The 20709-nt window shown below is 39.4% G+C and overlaps 4 protein-coding genes across 4 annotated transcripts in view; 3 read left to right on the forward strand and 1 right to left on the reverse strand.

Annotated features, from left to right (window-relative positions):
• Positions 1-20709, forward strand: part of rpl17 (ribosomal protein L17) — a 138882-nt gene that overhangs the window by 84401 nt on the left and 33772 nt on the right. The window lies entirely within an intron of this gene.
• crkl (v-crk avian sarcoma virus CT10 oncogene homolog-like) lies at positions 1550-7360 on the forward strand. The gene is made up of 3 exons (XM_056268233.1): positions 1550-2652; positions 3637-4108; positions 5543-7360. Exons 1-3 carry the CDS (start codon positions 2342-2344, stop codon positions 5675-5677), a joined length of 918 nt encoding a protein of 305 aa, XP_056124208.1. The 5' UTR covers positions 1550-2341; the 3' UTR covers positions 5678-7360.
• On the reverse strand, positions 13673-15517 carry pgam2 (phosphoglycerate mutase 2 (muscle)). The gene is made up of 3 exons (XM_056268236.1): positions 14990-15517; positions 14482-14662; positions 13673-14079 (listed from the first exon to the last, which is right to left on the reverse strand). Exons 1-3 carry the CDS (start codon positions 15404-15406, stop codon positions 13910-13912), a joined length of 768 nt encoding a protein of 255 aa, XP_056124211.1. The 5' UTR covers positions 15407-15517; the 3' UTR covers positions 13673-13909.
• Positions 16738-19298, forward strand: nefla (neurofilament light chain a). The gene is made up of 4 exons (XM_056268231.1): positions 16738-17905; positions 17981-18105; positions 18185-18501; positions 18592-19298. The coding sequence occupies exons 1-4, from the start codon at positions 16865-16867 to the stop codon at positions 19155-19157; spliced, it is 2049 nt and encodes a 682-aa protein (XP_056124206.1). The 5' UTR covers positions 16738-16864; the 3' UTR covers positions 19158-19298.

Genomic DNA, 20709 nt, shown 5'->3' on the forward strand with positions numbered 1-20709 from the left:
TTTTCACTGACGTTTGTCCTTGCCTAAACAATGAGCACATCTTTGTAAAAGATGTGGTGTGTGATGATTCAGTATCCTCTGGTTTCGAAAAGAATTTGAAGTCCATGCACTGATCTCCAGAGTGTGTGTAATATTCATGAATTTGAGTAGGCCTATATTAATCAATGCAAAAGCTATATGGCCTTAAGTTCATGGGTTTTAAGCCAGTTTTGACTTGATCTTGATCTTAGACACGTCTGGCAAGCAACAGTTCATATAACCTATACAAGCTTTTTGACTAGGGCCATCTGACCTACTTTTTACACACTTGGTGTGTGTGCACTTGAGTGAAAAGACTCTGTGGCCCACCTTGCAGGAGTGTTAGAAGGTTTCTATTTTGATATTTCAAACCAATTTGTTGCACCACTGATCCAAGGAAAGATTTAGAATACTGCAAGACATTATGAAATAAATGTACTGTAACATTTAAGACTTGAGGGGACAATTCAGGTATTGCGCCAAGTGCAGCTTCATCTGGCATATAAAAGAGCTCTTTTTTTATTAAAGGAAGAAAAGAGAAAAGTCCTTGAAAATGCCAGTCTTGTAAGATAATCTCAGTAGAATTGCTATGTTTTTTTTTTTTTTTTGTATCTAAGGTTCTATGATAAATTGCTTGCATTTGTGCCCTGAAAATAATCTTGTCTTCTTTTGTGCTGTCTTTAACATTGTACCTATGGGGTTAACGCCTCAGGAAGTGCAATATCATAATCCATTTGCCCATATGCAGGGTAAAGAACTTGACTAAAGGCCAGATAATAATAATATAACATGATAATATTCTCTTTATTCAAGTGCTGCTGTTATGTCCTACTGCTTTAACTCTTTAAGGATGGATCCTGATCAGCTGTCAATATCATTAATCCATTGGGGAAAAAAATCTTCCTAAAGTGATTCTAATGATATTATTTCTCTGTATTGTCAATTGTGATGTGGACTTCCCTATTCCTAGAATTAGATCTATTATAATTGTAGTTTATCTAAAACTTTATCATTGTTGTTATCGTACTTTATTGTATTGAGAAATTATAACGTAGCTTACTTGAGTTCGATTGAATTAAAATACTTTCTGTTGTGAGTGTGACTGAGTAGGCTTAACACACACATTTTAAACACAAATATTAAACCAAAACCTATCTTTTAAATACTTAAGTGCAATTAAATGTGGAGACATATTGGCTAGATACTGCTTAAAATATTTAGGCCTATACACAATATCCATAATTTCACTTAAGTAGCTATTTTTACAACTCATGTCAATAGCCCATGCATGTCATCAACAGATATGAGATGAGCCAACATGCCATCCAAAATGAGACCACTACTACCAGCACCTTCCAACTTTCACATTAATAGGCCAATCGCACTAGGCTATAGGCCTACAATCTTCTAAGCAGAAGCGCCTCATTATCGCGGTTGAGAGCATTTGAAATGCCGCGCCTCTGCACGCCACTCATCTTATTCTTCCTTTTAAGAAACAGCCGCTCGAGGCGTTCGTGACGGGTGATCAGGCAGACCGGGAGCGCGCGCAGATCCGCCCTCCAGACGCCATTTCTCGAATGGTGTGGGGAGCTGAAGCAGCTTTTACACCAATCCCGGGAAGGAACAGAAAACACAACGAACTGAAACATTTCGAAATCTTTTCGATCGTCTTGTCGCGTGGAAAAGTCGTGCGTCATATAGGGGAGCAAGGTGGGAAACTTTCTGTTGCGAGATTATTCAGAATTCGTTGTGTGTGAAGACGTGTTGCGGGCCGCCATTTTTGTTACAGCCTTCAAAGTCTGTTGGGAGTCTAAATAAGAGACAAAACTCTTCCGTACTTTGGTGTAATACACGAAGAAAAACTCGCTGTTGGACGCAACTGATATATGTCGCCTTGAATCGTTATGCAAGGCGATTTATTAACATATTATGCTTCATCTTGAGCGGACGGTGACGGAAGACGGCTAGCTGGCTAACGCGTTATATTGTCTCATAAGCTGCAGCTACTTTCACGGAAGAGAGAGCGGAAAGGGGAACTTTGACTCCAAATACGCGTTTTTGGGTTCGTTACGAACTTTTGGGGTTGTTTAAACCTGTTCTACGCCCGTCGTGATTTTTGTGTTGTTGGAAAATTTAGCAATGCATCAAAGTTGGTTGACGCCAGTCGCAGCCTGTCTGGTCAAACGTCAGGTTGCGGTTCAGTAGGACTGTCGGGTCAGAAAGCGTTCGGTCGCTTGTAAGAATAGGCGTTTGCTGTTTTAATTTATTGCTCGTTTCTGTTTTCTTTTCGAGTTCATCAGTTACAAGTGTATTTTGAACAAACATGTCGTCTGCACGGTTCGACTCCTCGGACCGATCTAGCTGGTATTTCGGGCCGGTTTCGAGACAGGAGGCGCAGAATAGGCTTCAGGGACAGAGACATGGGATGTTTTTGGTGCGAGATTCGTCCACCTGTCCTGGTGATTATGTACTGTCAGTGTCCGAAAACTCCAAAGTTTCTCACTATATCATCAACTCTTTGCCAAACAAGAGATTCAAGATAGGTGACCAAGAGTTTGATAATCTACCTGGACTTTTAGAGTTCTATAAAATACATTATCTGGATACGACCACCCTGATAGAGCCAGCACCAAGGTAAGAGCTTCCATTAGTTTTGACATCGTCACATCATCCACCCCTCTTCTCATTAATGCATTTCCCTCCCCTTCATTGATATGGCAAGCTGTTTAAACATCCATTCATTTCAACTTACTAAGGTCTGTTTTTATGTTACTAGTTTTAATTGTTATTTACTTGCAGCAGGTTATCAAATAAATTATGAGTACCTGTCAGTTTCACTAGTGACAATTAATTCGATACCAGTACTGATTTATAAGCTACTAGTACAGTTGCAACTACCGGTAGTCAATTTCAGTAGTGACAAGGAACACATTGCAAATGTTTCTGGTACTGGTTAAAGTTTTACTATTCGTCAGATGCTGGTAATTATAATTTATTTACTAGTCTAGTAACAATTGTTTTTGTACTAGTGTATTGATTGTTCCAACTACTAGTTACATTTTTAATTGAGTAGTCAGAATTGACACTTTTCAATTAATCGAACATGACAAGTAAATATCAATTGTGACGTGTTGCTGGAAACAATTAAAATAGATGCTAGTGTCTTTAAGTATTGATATCTAATACATAAGTAATAATACAAAATAATAAAAATGGAATAACAGCAATTTGTTACTTACTGTTAAACTGTTAACTATTAGTGACTGTTAAAACTGCTTGCCATAACTTTGCTGGTTCTGGTTCACATACATTCTTATGCTTGGAGATAAATATTGTCAAGGTGAGACGTGAGAGTGGTCAGTTAAACACATCTGTAATTCCCCTTAATTTTTTCCTTCCTGTATGTTCTCATTGAGCCATGGAATAAAGAGAAATTAAGTAATTTTTATTCAAGATACCAGGAAGTTAACTACATGTGAAAAGTGCATATTCAGAAGTGGAATGGATATTACAATAAGTGGATTTAAGCATTTCCTCTTAGTTATGCTGTTAAAATATGCTGTTTCCTTTTGTTGTAGATTAGTCAATCTTAAAAACTCTTTTATTATTGTCCTACAGGTACCCCAGTACCCCTCTGCCCAGTGGTCCTATTCAGCCATCCGGGGGATTCGGAGATGAGAACCAGGAGTATGTGCGAACTCTTTATGACTTCACGGGTAGTGATGCTGAAGACCTTCCTTTCAAGAAGGGTGAAGTCCTAATTATTCTGGACAAGCCTGAGGAGCAGTGGTGGAGTGCCAAGAATAAAGAAGGCAGAGTAGGCATGATTCCTGTTCCCTATGTAGAAAAGCTGGTGAGACCTTCGCATCATCTCGGTCAGCCTGGCCATGGTTCACGAAATTCCAATAGCTACGGCATACCTGAGCCAGCACACGCCTATGCTCAGCCTCAGACTCCATCACCCATTCCCCCCATCACACCCGGCGCTGTTATCAACCCGCTGCCGTCCATGCAGAACGGGCCAGTAATGGCCAAGGCTATCCAGAAACGAGTGCCATGTGCATATGACAAGACTGCCTTAGCACTGGAGGTAGGTAGCTAAATGATGGATTCCCATAAACCAGAATTTGCATTTGTCACCAGCGTGGTTCGTCTGCTAGTTTCCGTTGTTTTATTGATGAGGGATAATATGGGGCAGCCTTATGTATGTTAAAATCTATTTATTTCCTTCAGTTCACAAGATTATTCAGTCAGCATAGATTTTTTTCCGTTGATGTATAGGAATACAGGATGCAGGGCTGGTTGCCATAAACACTTAATGAAGCTATTTCTCTATGGTTTTTAAAATTTAACTGGTGCAGTGATTACACATTTAAAGGGATTTTACCCTTCATTGCATTTGGTCAGATGATGGTGATGGAAATGTGAAATGACAAATTTTTCTCTTGATGACACACTTGTCAGCTCAGTCCTATGTCTCTGAGGGACTTTCCTTAGACAGACCTATCAACATATTTGTAAGTAAAAAAAAAAAAAGCCTTGGGTTGAATATTAGAGAAAATAAATCTTAATATCCTCTCTTTTCTCAGGATTTTTTTGTTTTGTTTGTTGCATTAGACCAATCTTGTTGTTTTTTAGTTAGCAATTTGCATGTGCCGCATATCTCTTTAAGAACTGTTTGAGGAGAGATGTAGCGAAAAATAAGCTCAGAGACCTCTACTTTTTTGTGTTTTGTGTCTAATTCAGTGTAGTTTATTGGTTTGTTCAGGGTCTAGAATGAAATTCCATACTTACGGTAGTCATCCCACATGGCAAGTCCCAGCACCCCTCCATTTGTTTCTACATGCAAGGCTTTGTCATTTTGTAAAAATAAAAATTACAGTACCTCTGTCTTAGTCAGCCTGAGAATGTCAGTTGATTCAGGTAGGTACAAGAATAAGGTAAAGAATCTATCTTATGGTTCAAATGCAGATTTACTTGGTAATTTGTCCCCATTTTGTATTTTTCCATCTGTCTGCTGTATTTTACATATGAGTGAAGCTTGTGTATGGAAACAGGGATTATGACGTACAGTTTGTTGTGGCCTAAAGCAACATAGTCTGATGTAGAACAGCTATTGCAGGAATGTTGAGAAAGTGAAGCATCTCAGTTAATGCAGAGGATTTTGTCCTCCTGAACTATGATTTTAAGTGTTATAATGTTTAATATGCTTCAACTTTGATTTTAAAAGAGTGGTTTTTTTTTTGTGTGTTTTCTTTGGTACAAACAAACCAGTAACTCTGTCCAGCTTAATGCACTCAAAGGATTTTCATGTCTTTGAAAAATATTTTGTTCCTTGGATCTAATTTCTGGTGGGCAGGCCGTTATCTTTTACCCAGGCTTTCCCTGAATTTTCTAGGTTATGTTTTTTTATGTCAAAGCTTTCACTGTGCTTTTTAAAAAGCCAATAATATTTTTTTCTCATACTAAACGTGAAAGTAAATGCCTGTTTTATTTTATTTTGTCCTGTTTTTTTACCTCACAGGTGGGTGACATTGTGAAAGTGACTAGGATGAACATCAGCGGTCAGTGGGAAGGGGAGGTAAATGGCCGGAGAGGTTTATTCCCTTTTACCCATGTGAAAATATTGGACCCCCAAAACCCAGATGAGAACGAATGATCTGGACCATGCTCTGTCAGCACCCCGTCAGCTCGCCGGACGCCCTATCAAGTCACAGCCGGTATTACGCTTGCCTCCCTTGGGGCTCAGCCGTGGCGCATTTCTCAAGCAAACCATTTGCTTGGCTTCTGACTGTTTACAGCTCCGAAATCAAACGGTTGTTAATCCCCCTCACCTGGTTACAGGCGAATCAGTATTTTTTTTTTTTTTTTTTTTGTCTGCCCTTAATATCCTGTTATTTCACACATCTGCAATCTGTTCCTGTGACAAGGTGAAATGAGGCCTCCAACATTGACCTAAGCCTTCTTGCCTGCAGTTTTCTGCCTTTAGCTTTGACTTTTGCTAGCTGAAATATATTAAGAAAGGGAAATTATGATAATTATACCCTCTGGTTTGATTGCCAATTGTTTACATGTTTGGTCCAAAATTTGTCTTTTATTTTGTGTCTTGTTAAATTTCAACAAAATCCTAATGATACTGATCTGACCCTTGGTAATACCCATGACTTGAAGATAAGGGTATGATGTTGCAGGATCTTAGAATAGCGACAACTGCACCACTCCTGATTGACCTTAGAAACAGACTCAACTAGTATGTGGGACTAGTCTACTGTAACCTTTTTATTTGTGCCATAATAACTTATCTGTAAATTGCAGTAGTAGTGTTGCTAGATGGTTGTGACTCGACTCGGGGGATCTTTTGAATGGTGAGGGGTTTGCCTGTGGGGCTTTTCGCATCCATTTGTGATGCTTTTGATGCAAAATTGGGTCTGGGGAGTAAAAACGCACCTCATCTATTCCATTGGACAAGCTGGAAATGTTCACCTGTGCAATCGTGAGCTCATCTCTTCCCCTCATCCTCTTCTACTCTGGTTACAGTAAAGTCTGGATCTTGCTCTTTTACGTGACTGTTACATCACAAGGTCTCTGCTACAACTTTGACGTTTTCTGCCCAATTTTGATTCAGTAACCTGACATGCACACAACATTTTGGTTTTGTCCATCTGTAATCTGTTTCAAATTTAGCCAGATGTTGAATCAAGCATTTACTGTGTGTTGAAATAAACTGGCAATTTCTTAAAAGGGATTTAAAAAGCCTGCTGGTGGCCTCTGTGCATGACCTTCTGGCCAAGAGGGTTTTGCCTCTTAGGTTAAATGCTGCTTCATGTTATGTTTTATTTGTCTGTCGATTTTCTTTTTCTCTCCTTTTTGAAATGATCTCCTCTTTTGTCTGGTTTACATCTATAGCGTCAAGTTAAAGTTAAACATTCATAATAAGCAATAGACCAGCCCGTATCTTAAGTGCTCAAATAATTTAAATGCATACTTTTTAATTTTTTGTTTTGGCTAAGGCTTTAACAGTATTACTGTTTATTGTTTTACATTACAAAATATCCATGTGGTCTCGTTTGTTTAAAATGAAAATTTGTGCCTTTTATTTTCTTACACCATTTACATGTTAATAATATTTCCCATGGTTAACACCTGTGCTGGTATTACCCATTATGTACAGATTGAGTAAATAAAATTTATGTCTACATCTCTGTGTGCATTTGACCAGCTTCCTGTGTACGAGTCGCAGGATTGCCATGGTCATGGAAAACCTGGAAATATTAGGGGTTTAAATTTGTGATATATCCAGATCTGGAAGAGTTATGAATTTTAATAAAATTTTAAAATGTTATGGGAGTTTACATAGCGAATACTAATTTTTCCAGTTTTACTTTGCTCTCATTTGTATAATTGTTTACATCTATTTAAAGATTACATGGCGTACAAATGAAAATCCACCACAGCAATTTCTGCTATAGTCATTCCTAAAATAAAACTTTAGAAATCACAAATGGCTGCTCTATAAATTAACTAGTCAAATAGAATGGGAACCCTGTAAAGGGAAGTGCAAATATCATTCTGGAGACTTCTAACTCCTAAAGTGGGTCATTTAGAAGCCCATGTTTCAACAGACATTTTGTTCAACAAAACTGTGATGTAACAGCCTGTTTAGAGACAATGTTCAGTATCTGGAACAAGAGGTTGGTTACTCCATCTCCCTTGAATTTTTTATTAGCACCAGTTGTGATTGTGACTGTGCCCTGGAGAGAAGACATAATTAAAAGAATTTTAATGAAGTGTCCAAAAAAAGAAACCCTGTGCTATGATGACCTAGAGAAAGTTATGAAGGTCAAGCTTTGCATTTTTGTAAATCAGGATCACATCATTTTGGTTATTTGGCTCTGACCTTGATGTAATGCATGCATAAACATAAACTTATCCCATCAGTTTGAACAGAACGGTTGTGTGATTCAGTGCAAGAAAGGTTCCTCAAGGCACAGGTTCTTTTCACATGTATTTGCAAGACTGAAAAGGAGAATTTGTGAACCCAGGCTGTGTTGGCATGGATTCATCATGACAGTCTGCCTCAGCAGCCTGTAGCTATTGGTGACAAAGTTATATTTGGGGAAAGTCTGTAAACAATCACCTGGAGGCCATATAACAATTATTTAAAGGTAAAGTGTAATTTCTGTGCCACTACAGCAGCAACAAATAGGACTGCAGTCTTTTTAAGCAGACACATTTACAGTTCAGTAGATTCCAAATCTTGTATTTCTCATACTAAACGCATGTTCCTAGTCTGAATAAGCTGCAAACTGGACCAGACTAGTTCATGTTGATCGTCAAAAGAGTGACTACACAAGACCAGCCAGACATAACAACATTGACTCGACCAATGGAAGATAGGAGGAATGAAATTATGTTATGGTGGTGCAGAAATATACTTAACCTTTGAAGTGGGCAAAATTTCCTCCATTTAAACTATGTAATCAGTCCTAAAAAATATATTTACTTATATAACCTACTATATAATGCATTCTAAAATGGACAGTTTTTAGAGATTTTTCCAAATGCAAATGTATTAAACTGGGTTTTGTTAATGACAAATGCAGTCACTCTTCAAACCAGCTAAATTGCAAGACGTTTGCTCATGGCTTTTGGATGGTGTTGCATGGTCTAAAGATTCTTGCAAACAGATGCAGATAAGCTTGACAGCATCAACCCATTACCCCAGGACTGTGTATGCGTTTTGGAAACCTGACAGAAACTGCAATCGAGGAGCTAAAAATAAAGCAAATTGCACAATTGTTGCTGGGCTTTGATATTTATATTTATTTTAGGGAGCTTGAAGAGGGAGAAATGTAGAGGAGCTCACTTTGATATCCGGTGGATATTGTCAGTTGAATCAGAGATACAAAAGTCATTTTTTTCAAGATTAAATTAGCAATGCATACAATTCAATTATGAGATCTTCATTTTTGTTGTTGTTGCTGTATGGCCAAAATTGCAGATAAGACACCAGATTTATTCTATCATTTACTTTTAGTTGTTTTAAGTCAGATCAGGCGATGTTAAAGGCTTAATACTATTATATTTGGAAAAGCTGAACATTTCTCAACACTAGTTGTGGATTTGACACTACTTGCTTGTGTAATACATGACAAATGTATAAAATCAACAGTACAGTATAGTGTCCCTTAAAAAACGCAAGTCTGTCCAAATTAAATTTACTCCACGTGAGATTGAGAATGCCATGCTGTTCGTTTCCAGCAAAGTGAATATTTTGTAGAAAACATGTTTATAACTAAACTAACCATACCACACTCTCACTCATTGTGCTTTAGAAAGCTTATTTTAAAAGCTTGATACAGTTTGACCACAACAACACTTAGGCCTAGGCTACTTGAGGATTCCTCTTCATCTGCAAGTTAAATGTGATACCACTCATGATGGAAACGGATTGTTTTTGAGAACAACCACTGGGTTTCTGAAACAGAGGTCAACGCGGGCCTATTTTAGCCCATTACCAGCTTGTCCCAAGGCTAATTCTGTTGCTATAGATTGAACCACCATAATGAGTGGGTGGCAGTCTTAAAGTGACAGCCGAAACATCAGCTAAAAATGGCACATTTCAAACATGTAAAGACTAAACATGAAGATCTGTCCTAAAATCATCAACTCTAATACATCGCAATTTCTCTTTTCTATTCAGTTGCTGCAATGTAAACCTCATCTCACAGACAATCATGCAAAAACAATCTGTGTGCAGAAAGCCAGAAGCAATGCGCCTATATTTAGTCTTTTGATAAGTCTCAGTCAGCTGAACCTGATCTGTGCATTTTAATTGGAAAAAAATGCATCCTCGTAGGCTATTATCTAATTTCAACTACTGAAATGATGGTAGAAGCAATGTCTAAAATTGCAAAATATGCATTTATTGTTATTATATTGATTATTTTTTATTATTAAATACTTTTAAAATACCAAACTTATGGAAAATTGTTTGCAATTCTGTTTGGGGATGCTAGTTGGACAGAAATGACACACATCATAATGTACTTCTTCGGCTACTTCTGACACACGATGAGAAACACTTGAACAGTATATGTTAAATCATCATCCTGCTTCTGTAGCAGAGTAAATGTTACCAGAATGTTGTCTTTGTGTTGTCTAAATCAATCTTGAGCACTTCCAGAATCTTCACGCTCCATTTGGTGGTGCTGACGATTAAACATTTACAGGACATACGCCGCTGCCTTCTGCTGTGGAAATGAGGCCATGTTGAGTTATCGTGACTCCCCACTGGCTCTCTATGGGATCTGGGTCAGATATAGAGTCAGAACCGGGGGTTTATTCTTCTCTCTATACCCTGTGCCCTCACCTAGTAAGAAACTAAAATGAGTAGGTTTAAAGCACTATTATTATAATTCACAATATGCAGCCTACTATTATCTACTATTCAGTACAATACATAGATAGCCAGTAACCATAAACATTATTGCTGTATAATATATGCAACAGGAGAAATAACAGGCCAAGTCCGATGGGAGTCTGATGATGCATGTTGAGAGAAAGAAAAAAAAAAGGATCAACTGTTAATCTGGCATCATCAGTTGTGGTAGAATAACTGACAACATACTTGTAGTTATCTAAAATAATTCTGAACATAAACATAACATTTAAACACTTAGCCTTGGTTATTAAATATCACAAACATTTGAGTTATGAGCAAATAGGCCTAAATCATGCTCTAACATCTTCATATTTTTGTACTCTAATTTTTATAGCAACGGTTTTTAATGGGGTTTTGAGACTTGTCATAGTGCATGAATAATGTTTTAGCAGGGGACTAATCTTTTAGAAATGTCGCCATCTACTGGTAAATTAACATGCTCCATTCATGATTAGCCTACTACAACTCAAAACATTTTTGCACCACATCTGATTTGTCATTATAAAATTTGGTTGGATCTATAACTTCTGTTACATATCCTAAGAGTTATATTAAGCATCGAGCGTCCAACATCGCTCAGCAATCTCTCCTCTCCTGCACCCAGGCCAGGGTTGCCAGGTCTGTGTAACAAAATTATCCCAGTGGCCAATAAAAAAAATAGCCCAAAAGTAGCCCAATCACCATATCCCAAATATCAAAACTCATGCCATTGACATTGCCTACCTAAAATACATAATTTACAGTCACTGTTATGCAAAATGAAAACCACTATTTCGTAGTGATCACAAAACATAACATCTAGCACAGTTTTATCATGGGCATTGCGCAGAATATAAAATATTTCAATACAAGCATTTCAGACAAATATGATTTATGAAATATGTCAAACCTTTAACCCATGGGAGAAAAAAAATCACCCCTTGGCAAAACCCAATGTCACCCAAGATTTGTCTCCCTAGAATGGTGCTAAATGATTGCAAGAAAATTCACTCCATTAATATTTTTGCTACTTTAATTATTGGAATTTATAGTGAATTACAATCTCTCTAACAGTACAATATTAGAACAGGATATTTGTTTCCATAATTTTAACTGAATAAACATGACAGAATACTGTCTTCATGTATAAGTGGTAGTGCAGGAATGCAAGTTGAGATAATGTTAATTTTCTAAAGGAAGCAAAAGTTTGCAGGGTACAAAAATATCGTTTAAAGAAACACAGAAATTTAAATATAGGATACAAAATGTAAATATAGTTTTTGAATATGCCACCAGGGCCATAACCACCACATTCATTGCGGAGAAAACGTCCACTCAGCATTTAGAAAAGCATAATGATTTTAACAGTTTTGCTAATAGACTGTCACCGAAACTGACACCAATACCTTCACCCCACCTAAGCAGTCTGATGCAAAATGATTGACAGGAAAATAGCATTTTATGATTGGTTAAAAAGTGGCGAGTTTTTTTGTTTTATTTATTTATTTTTGCTGTTTACTGAGCCTATACTAATCACTTTAGTGTCAAGTTGGACAAGTTATGTGTGGTATTCTAAAAATATTGTGCTTACTGCACCTTTTAATAGTTATTTTTCTCAATATTTTTGTTTTGTTTTTGATATATAGCCTATCTGTCTTTGACAAAGGACAGAGCGAATGAGTTCCAAGAATCAGCTCAGCAGAGGAGCATGTAGAAACACCTCACCACTCCTGAAGTCAGTCAGCCTGACCCACAGAGCAGGAATTCTCTCTGTGCCTGAGGAGAGAATTCATGTCCTGAACATGAATGACTCCCCCTATCAAGAACGGTAAGATATTTTGGCCAGAACTGACTGGAAGTAAGAACTTATCAAGAGGAAGTTAGAACTGTTGTGGTTTTCTATGCAAACAATAACCTACGAAAACATCCTCACTGTGTTGGATTAGCCTACTTAACAAATCACACACATTATTTGGCCTAACAAATTTCGTAAGACTCAAGCCTATAAACTTAAATAAGAGGTTTATTTTTAAAGATGATCGTAGAAAGTGGACATTTATTGTATTTGGGTAGGCCTAGTTGCCACTTCTTGTTGCTTGCCAATTGACCACCGTTTGCCAGTGTTTGTTTGAGCTGTAGTGTAAATAGTAGTGTAACTGCCCTCTCTATAAACCCAGACTTTGGAATAAAATGTTTAAAATAAAAATTAGAATGAACTTACTTTCCGTAGGCTACTTTGTCTGTAGTGTCTATGGCAGTCCAGAATATTGTGCAATACTACATGTTAAACATTAGATGGCAGTATTGGGTTGATTTAGTAAAGCGGACTCTTACCCATACTCAAAAAATGTGTCATTGCACCATGTCACTGTTTAACAGAGTAGTATTTGCTCTCTTTATACTTTGCCCTTTATGGCACTAAGTGCTAAATATGCATTTAAAAGTTTGATGGCTCACTGATAGCTCATTTGTGTCTTATCACATATCCTCATTTGTGTTTAGAAATACTTGCTATGTGTTAGTGACGCTTCAAGACTTCTTAGTTGGGCACCCAGCTTATTTAGAAAGACCATTTTTAATTGCTGAACAACATGGCAACATGATCGATCAAACCAGCAATAATAACCAACACAAATATCGAAGCCAGGTTAAATAAATGTAAATACGGGATACACACACTCACAGGATACTACTCCTTTGGTAAATTTGAATATTAGCCTACTTTGTGTATTTTTTTAAGTAATATATTTAGTAATATAAGTTTTTATTTTTTGAGAGATAGTTATGCTATAGCTTACTCCATGCTGTCAGTGCTGAAGGTTCATCCTAAAATTAGTCTTCCTACATAATGAACAAGTCCCTGAGCAATTTTGGGGTACTGAGACCGTGTAGTTGGCTTCGTCCTTTTCCAATCACAGACCATCACACATGCACATCCACACACACCCCTGTCCTTTTGTCACCGGAGAACCGGAGCTGCTGCTAATTGTGGTGCTGGCAGGATTGCCGTAGCCATTATGGGCCGTCTGTGCAGCGGGCTCTCATTGAGAACTATGGCTAGATGAGCCGCCACTGCACCACAGTGCGGGACGGCTGCCAAAATGAACTCAGCAACCTCTTTGGTGTGCCCTTTGGGTCAGCTTACACAGCAGCGTACCGTTCTGCTGAAATCCCTGAATTAATGCAGAGAGGGAAGAAGAGTGGGAGGAATGACTCAAGCGAAAATGGAGGTACACAAAATGGTGCTCACGTTTATTTGCTGTGTCAGAGTGGGGCAGTCCAACACAAGGGGGTTTACAAGTCGTGATGTAATGTGAGAATGTTTGGGGTGGGGAGGGGTGACAGTCATGTCCATGTCATGTGTTCACTTTTATTCAGTCGGTGGTCGTCAAACAGGCTTGGATCCAATAGTGCGCTCCTTTCCTTTGTGTTTTGGAGTGTTTCAGTCTCTGGTTTTGTGTCGGCTCTTCACTTTTTGACCTTGCCCTGCGCGGCCACTGCCTCCATGGCTTTGCGCACGGTTTCCTCGTCTCCCAGGAACTGCATGGGTTTGATGGGCTTCAGGTCCTTATCCAGTTCGTAGACGATGGGAATGCCAGTGGGAAGGTTGAGCTCCATGATGGCTGCATCTGACATGCCTGTAGACACAGGTGAAGATCTTGTCAAATATAGTCCTTGAAGTTTTCTAAGCCTTGACTTTTCCTGACCTCTGTGACCTTTACTTTCTAAAGTGCATCTCTCTCTAGCACTCTAGGGAGAATGCAGAACCTTTCTGCTAAAAGGTTGTGCCTGTAACAGGAACCTAACTCCCTTCTCATCTCTTCTATGTATGAATGAGGGCTATAAATAGTCTCTGTGTCATTGGGGATCATTGAAGCCTGGTGGTCAGACACGTTCTATGTCTGAATGCTAGATATACTTGTTCCTGTCTTGTTCATTGACATGCTTAGCTAACATGCAGTTCTATTATATAACACATCACTCACCCGCTTGAGTCCCTGAATAGTCTTTTAACTAAATGCTTGGTGGATGATACTCACCTTCTAAGTGCTTGACGATACCACGCAGGCTGTTCCCGTGGGCTGCGATTATGACATTTTTGCCGGCCTTGATCTCAGGTACAATAACCTCATTCCAGAAAGGCAGTGCACGAGCAATGGTGTCCTTCAAGCTCTCACAGATGGGAAGCTCACCCTCTTTCAGACCCTTGTAGCGCCTTGACTGGTAAAAAAGAGGAATGGAACATCATTAAACCTGCAGTCATCCCCTCATAGGTGTTTACATAAGTGACGTACAAGCAAAGTTTCAAATGCATTAATGAATATAACATATGCCTTTATGAGTTAAAGAGACCTATTATATATACATATATGTATAAGTATATACATTTCCTATATATATATAAAGCGGCTTATATGTAAATTATAAAATATAGTGTTACTATTCAATATGAATTTTAATTGTCTATATATATATATATATATATATATATATATATATAGGCTATATATATATATATATATATATAATCTGATTCCTTTGTCTTACCTCACTGATGATCTTGTGGTATGAATGGTCCTTATCCATAGGAGGAGGGGGAATATCGAATGATCTGCGCCAAATCTTGACCTGCTCCTCTCCGTGCTTGGCTGCTGTCTCTGCCTTGTTCAGACCAGTCAGACCACCATAGTGACGTTCATTCAGACGCCAGGTGCGTACTACAGGCAGCCACATCTGGTCTGTGATCTCCATGATGGTCCAAAGAGTCTTGATAGCACGCTTCAGAACGGAGGTGTAGCACACATCAAACTTCATGCCTGCATCTTTGATGGCCTGAGCACCACGCTTTGCTTCCTCCAGACCCTTTTCACTGAGGTCTGCATCAAACCAGCCACAGAAACGGTTCTCCTGGTTCCAGGAGCTCTCGCCGTGGCGTACAATCACTAGACGATGAGCAGCAGCCATTTTGAAAGAATTTGTGTTTTACTACAGTATTTTTCAGACTAAGCCCACCAAACACAGCCCTCCTTGCTGTTGTGCACACACTCTGTGACAGACAGTGAGCCCTGCGTGCCTGTGCTATTCTCTTTTTATAGCAGTCTGGTGTGTGGCCCGTCATGAATGTAATATCTCTCCTGCTTTGAACCAATCACAATGTTTCACTTTCAGAATGACAGTTGAACATTCCTATTGACTCTTATGTGTAAGGGGGCGGACCGGATATCTATCTACTGCTCGAAGGGCAGAGGTCATGAAAGGATTCGAAATAGCAACATGACTTTTAAACTGAGAGGTGTGGAGTAAAAGTGCAAAGATCAGAGTCAGCCTAGATCTCAGAGGCTAGTAAGAGGCCATCAGTAAAGGCTGTAGCTGAAATGTAGAGAGAGAGCATGTGGAGGCTCCATAATGTACAGTACAGCAGGAGTTTCCAAGCTTTTTCTATGGCTTAAAGTATGTTTTACTTGAAATACCCCCTGATGATTTAAGTAATGTTAACTAGTAATAATGAAGAAGAATAATGAAAAAAAAAGATTATATATATATATATATATATATATATATTATATAGGCTACACACAATTGTTTATGTGTGATATTATCAATATTATATAAACCCTGCATAAACATATCTTTAACACATCTTTTTAAATTGTTGTAATTCAGCTTTGGAATTACATTTTAATTAAATAAATGAATGTATGTTCATGCAATGTTTACATACGTGTGTATGTTTATAATAAAACATTCCATGATCTTAACTGCCATTTAAAAAACAATTGAGTCTGCATAAGTAAAAACATTGACTTCTTTTTTATTGTGTGTAATACCTCTCAAATCCAGCAGAGGCGATGGTGTGTTTCCACAGGTAAAGCACTGAAAATAGAGCTGTAACCATTCCTCACTTCTTTTCCTGACCCCCCCTCCCTCCCTCCCCTTTCCTCTCTTCCTCCTGCCTCCTGCTTTCATCTCTATATCTGCAGTGGAAACCATGTGCTGTATGTATATATTTTTAACCTCTATGTTTCATAATTAAATTATGTTAAAATAATGTGACGATGCACAATGCAAATACTAATTGGCTTAATTTTAGCCTCTTGACCTTGGTGGCAGTCACAGAGTGAACTTAAACATATAATTATGAAAATGTATGATAATTTCAGAGCAAAAACCTCAATTTATTAACAAAATCGTGTTACACTCGTACTTGCACACAACTGCGCATAGCTCTCTCCCTCTCTCTGTCTCTCTCTCTAACGCTGCTATTGATACTGCATTGTCAGAGTTTAGAAAATCACTTGCGTCAGAGCTTCTTTCTGGCTATATAAGCTGCACTGACTGCGGTAGGAGCAGCAGATCAGTGTTTGAAGGCAGTTCGAGCTGACTGTGGTACCGAGAGGCACAGAGCAGCTTGTCCTTGGAGCCATGAGTGCCGTCGGGTTTGACCCCTACTTCTCGTCCTCTTACAAGCGCTGGTATGTGGAGAGCAGCCCCCGGGTCTCTCAGCGTGGTCGTTCTCGCACCACGTTCTCCACCCATACCCCTTCTCTCTCCTCTCGCCTCCACTATGCCTCCCCCGGACGGAGCTCCGCCGGTCTCCTGCTGAGCAGCGCTGGCCGCTCCGTGGAAATGGACATCAGCCACGCTGCCCAGGTAAGCTCCGAATTCCGGACAGTGCGAACTCAGGAGAAGGCCCAGATGCAAGAGCTCAATGACCGCTTTGCCGGTTACATTGAGCGTGTCCATGAACTAGAGCAGCAGAACCGTGCCCTGGAGACTGAGCTGCTAATGCTGAGGCAGAGGCACGTGGAGCCGTCCCGCCTGAGGGGCCTGTACGAGCAGGAGGTCCGCTCTCTGAGAACCGCCGTCGAGGAGGCCCGCATGGAGAGGCAGGCCGCGCTGAGCCACCGTGAGAGCATGGAAGATGCCTTGAGGGGCCTGCAGGCCAGCTACGAGGAAGAGGTGGTTGCCCGTGAGGACAGCGAAGGCAGGCTTCTGGAGGCACGCAAGGAGGCCGACGACAGCACTCTGGCCCAGGTGGAGCTGGAGAAAAAGGTTGATATATTGCTAAATGAGCTGGGGTTCCTGAAGAAGGTCCATGAGGGTGAGATCTCAGAGCTGCAGGCCCAGATTCAGTATGGAGCTCAGATCGCCGTCGAAGCGGAGACCGCCAAGCCCGATTTGTCCAGCGCCCTGCGGGACATCAGAGCCCAGTATGAGAAGCTGGCAGCCAAGAACATCCATTCAGCTGAAGAATGGTTCCGCGGGAAGATGGGCCACCTGACGGAGAGCGTGGCGCACCACAGTGACGCAATGAGGAACTCCAAGGATGAAGCAGGAGAGTATCGCCGCCAGCTGCAGGCATGTGTCCTTGAGATCGATGCCTGCAAGGGCCTGAATGAGTCTCTGGAGAGGCAGCTCAGGGAGGTGGAGGACAAGCAGAGCTCAGAGGTTGCTGCCATGCAGGTTAGTTCTAGAAACCTCTATTTTAGTTATCTTGTGCTCTCAAACCATAATTTTAACATCCATCCTTTCCTGCAGGATTCAATCAGTGATCTTGAGGATGAACTTCGAGCCACTAAGGGTGAAATGGCGAGATACCTTAAAGAGTACCAAGATCTTCTCAATGTCAAGATGGCCCTTGATATTGAGATAGCTGCTTACAGGTATGATTGCTAACATGACATCAGTCATTTCGATTCATTTCGATTCGATTCTTCTGATTTGTCACGTAATCTTTTGCAGGAAGTTGCTTGAGGGGGAGGAGTCTCGCTTCAATGTGGGTGTGGGAGGTATGGTCGGTGCTTACTCGGTTGGTCCTGTCTACTCCCGGCCCATGTTCTCAATGTCCAGCATGAGCTCTGGAGCCCCCTACATGCTTAGTTCTCGCCTGATCAGTGCCTCCCTCTCAGCTGATGAGGTCATCACATCCAGTCAAGCTCAAGAATCTGCAGCCAGTCCAACCCAGGAAGAAGAAGAAGAGGAGAAAGAGGAAGAAGAAAAGGAGGAAGTAAAGGAAGAGGAAGCGGAAGAGGAAGACGAAACAAAGGAGGAAGCGGAAGGTAAGATTCAGATGCAAGATTATAAATACAAATATTTTATTATTCAAAATGTTGACAAGAAGTGCATAACTAAATTACTGTTTTAAACAGGCGTTGAACAGGAAGAGGAAGGCGAGGCTGCAGCAGAGGAAGAAGAAAAGGGGGATGTGGTAGAGGAAGAAAAGGAAGATGCTAAAGGGGAAGAAGGTGACGAAAAAGAGGGAGACGGGGAAGAGGGTGAGCAGAAAGAGGGAGAGAAAGCTGAGGAGGAGGAAGTGGCTGCACAGGAGGATACTGAGACAGAGAAAAGTGAGGAGAAAGCTGACACAAGTGCTGATAAGGCCACAGAGGAGACTGAGACAGACAAGGAAGACACTAAGACAGAAAAAGACAAGGTAGAGAAGGAAAAAATTGAGCCTAAGGCTGAAAAAGCCAAAGAGGAAGTAGAACCTGAACCAGCCAAAGAGAAAGCCAAAGAGAAGACTGAACCTGCACCTGAACCTGAGTCAAAGGATAAAGGCAAGGAAGAGCCTGAGAAACCAAAAGCAAAAGAAAAGGTAGAGTCAGAAAAGCCTAAGGTAAAAGACGATGGTGAGAAAGGCAAGAGTGAGAAAAAGGAAAGTGTGAAGCAGGAAAAGGGAAAAGAGGAGACTGAGAAACCCAAGGGAAAGAAGTAAAAATGTTGTATCTATAACAGCACAAATACCAGTAGCCTGGCCTGCTTCTCTAGTCTCCCTTCAGTCTGTTACTATACCAATGGAGCTCAGAGCAAATTGCAATACAATGTTTGAAACTAAAGTCAACTTATCAGCTTTTAAAACAGATGAATATTTGTCTGATGTTACAGAGATGATCTGCATATCTGAGTGAGTGTATGTTTGTGAAGTAGATTCTATTTTTGAATGTAGCATCAGTCTTGAAATAGATTGCAATAAGTGAATCTTTGCTGCCAGTGCAATAAAAACTTTCTTCTTGATGATCAAAATGTTTTGCTGATTTATTTATTTCATTGACATTTTTTGTGGGTGTAATACATTTTTAATAGTTTCCTTATGCAGAAGTACCCTATGTTTAGTTTGCTGAATACCTTTAGACTTTTGAAACTTTCAAAAGATATGAATCTGCAACATTTGTAAATGTTATACAAAAAAGGTGGTATATTTAATTGAAAAAAAGTAGATGCAGAATGCCTAATGTGGGAAAACTTCATAAACAAAAAAAGATCTTTATTAAGATCTCTAATGTCTGTTTAGTTTAATGGATGCCTTTAATTTAAATTAGATGCACGAAACATTAATTAAACTGTTCATTGCACGTGTACACACCTTCTTAGCTACACAATAGAAGGTTCCAAAACTACCTCTAAAAAAGTAAATCCTTTAAAACAGTGTTTTACAGAAAACGTATGTACATAAACATCCACATAGATCAGGAGGAGATAAAACTAACAGTAAAAATAAAATAATAGTGCATAGAAACAATGTCAAATGGGAACCTGGGTTCTGTTCTGAAGACAAGTCACAGTCTTTAATGTCAGTTAAATTGAGCATTTTTCCTTTAAATTTAGAGTTTTACTTACTACAGTACATTGAAATCACATGTATTTGTGAGTAGTGTTGGGGAAAGTTACTTTGAAAAGTAATGCATTACAATATTGCGTTACTCCCTTAAAAAGTAACTAATTACTTTTTAGAAAAGTAATGCGTTATGTTACTTTTGCGTTACTTTTTCTCACCTAGTCTGTTTTTTTTTTTTTATAACAAAAAAGTTATATTTTTGGGTCAATGTAAAGACCCATTAACACCAAAAGTGAAACAATAAGCCTCAGGCGGAAGGAAATGCAAATTCACGGTTGTACAGTAGAGGGCGCAGCTCAAGCAAACCTGTCAGGTGTGCTGCCGTTCTGGATAACGGGAGAATAGGATGCAGGAGAAAAAAGTTTAACACTTACTTTACCTATAAACAAAAAAATCTATTGTAATTTTTGCTCATGGTTTAACTGAATCATCGAAGGTCAGAAGCAAGTACATTGGTCAATAAAGTGAGATTAAATGCATAAAAAATCATGTTTTATTTAACATATTTAGTCATTGGAGGTTTGCATAGTAGCCTATTCTGATTCTGCATTTCACTGATTTTATTCATTTTGAGAAATATTGAATCTTTTTTTGTGCAAGTGAGATAAATGCACGCTCACATTTAGTCTAGAACTACAACAACCATCATGTT

The sequence above is a fragment of the Rhinichthys klamathensis genome, unplaced genomic scaffold (assembly GCF_029890125.1).
Source record: "Rhinichthys klamathensis goyatoka isolate OS25496 unplaced genomic scaffold, OSU_Roscu_1.1 h1tg000270l_1, whole genome shotgun sequence".
Classification (NCBI taxonomy): domain Eukaryota; kingdom Metazoa; phylum Chordata; class Actinopteri; order Cypriniformes; family Leuciscidae; genus Rhinichthys; species Rhinichthys klamathensis.

Coding starts and splice junctions, on each gene's coding strand:
- nefla (XM_056268231.1), top strand. CDS start 16,865: ATGAGTGCCGTCGGGTTTGACCCCTACTTCTCGTCCTCTTACAAGCGC. Junction 17,906..17,980: donor CAGAGGTTGCTGCCATGCAG/GTTAGTTCTAGA, acceptor CCTTTCCTGCAG/GATTCAATCAGTGATCTTGA. Junction 18,106..18,184: donor ATTGAGATAGCTGCTTACAG/GTATGATTGCTA, acceptor AATCTTTTGCAG/GAAGTTGCTTGAGGGGGAGG.
- crkl (XM_056268233.1), top strand. CDS start 2,342: ATGTCGTCTGCACGGTTCGACTCCTCGGACCGATCTAGCTGGTATTTC. Junction 2,653..3,636: donor CTGATAGAGCCAGCACCAAG/GTAAGAGCTTCC, acceptor ATTGTCCTACAG/GTACCCCAGTACCCCTCTGC. Junction 4,109..5,542: donor AGACTGCCTTAGCACTGGAG/GTAGGTAGCTAA, acceptor TTTACCTCACAG/GTGGGTGACATTGTGAAAGT.
- pgam2 (XM_056268236.1), bottom strand. CDS start 15,406: ATGGCTGCTGCTCATCGTCTAGTGATTGTACGCCACGGCGAGAGCTCC. Junction 14,663..14,989: donor ACCACAAGATCATCAGTGAG/GTAAGACAAAGG, acceptor CTTTTTTACCAG/TCAAGGCGCTACAAGGGTCT. Junction 14,080..14,481: donor TATCGTCAAGCACTTAGAAG/GTGAGTATCATC, acceptor CTGTGTCTACAG/GCATGTCAGATGCAGCCATC.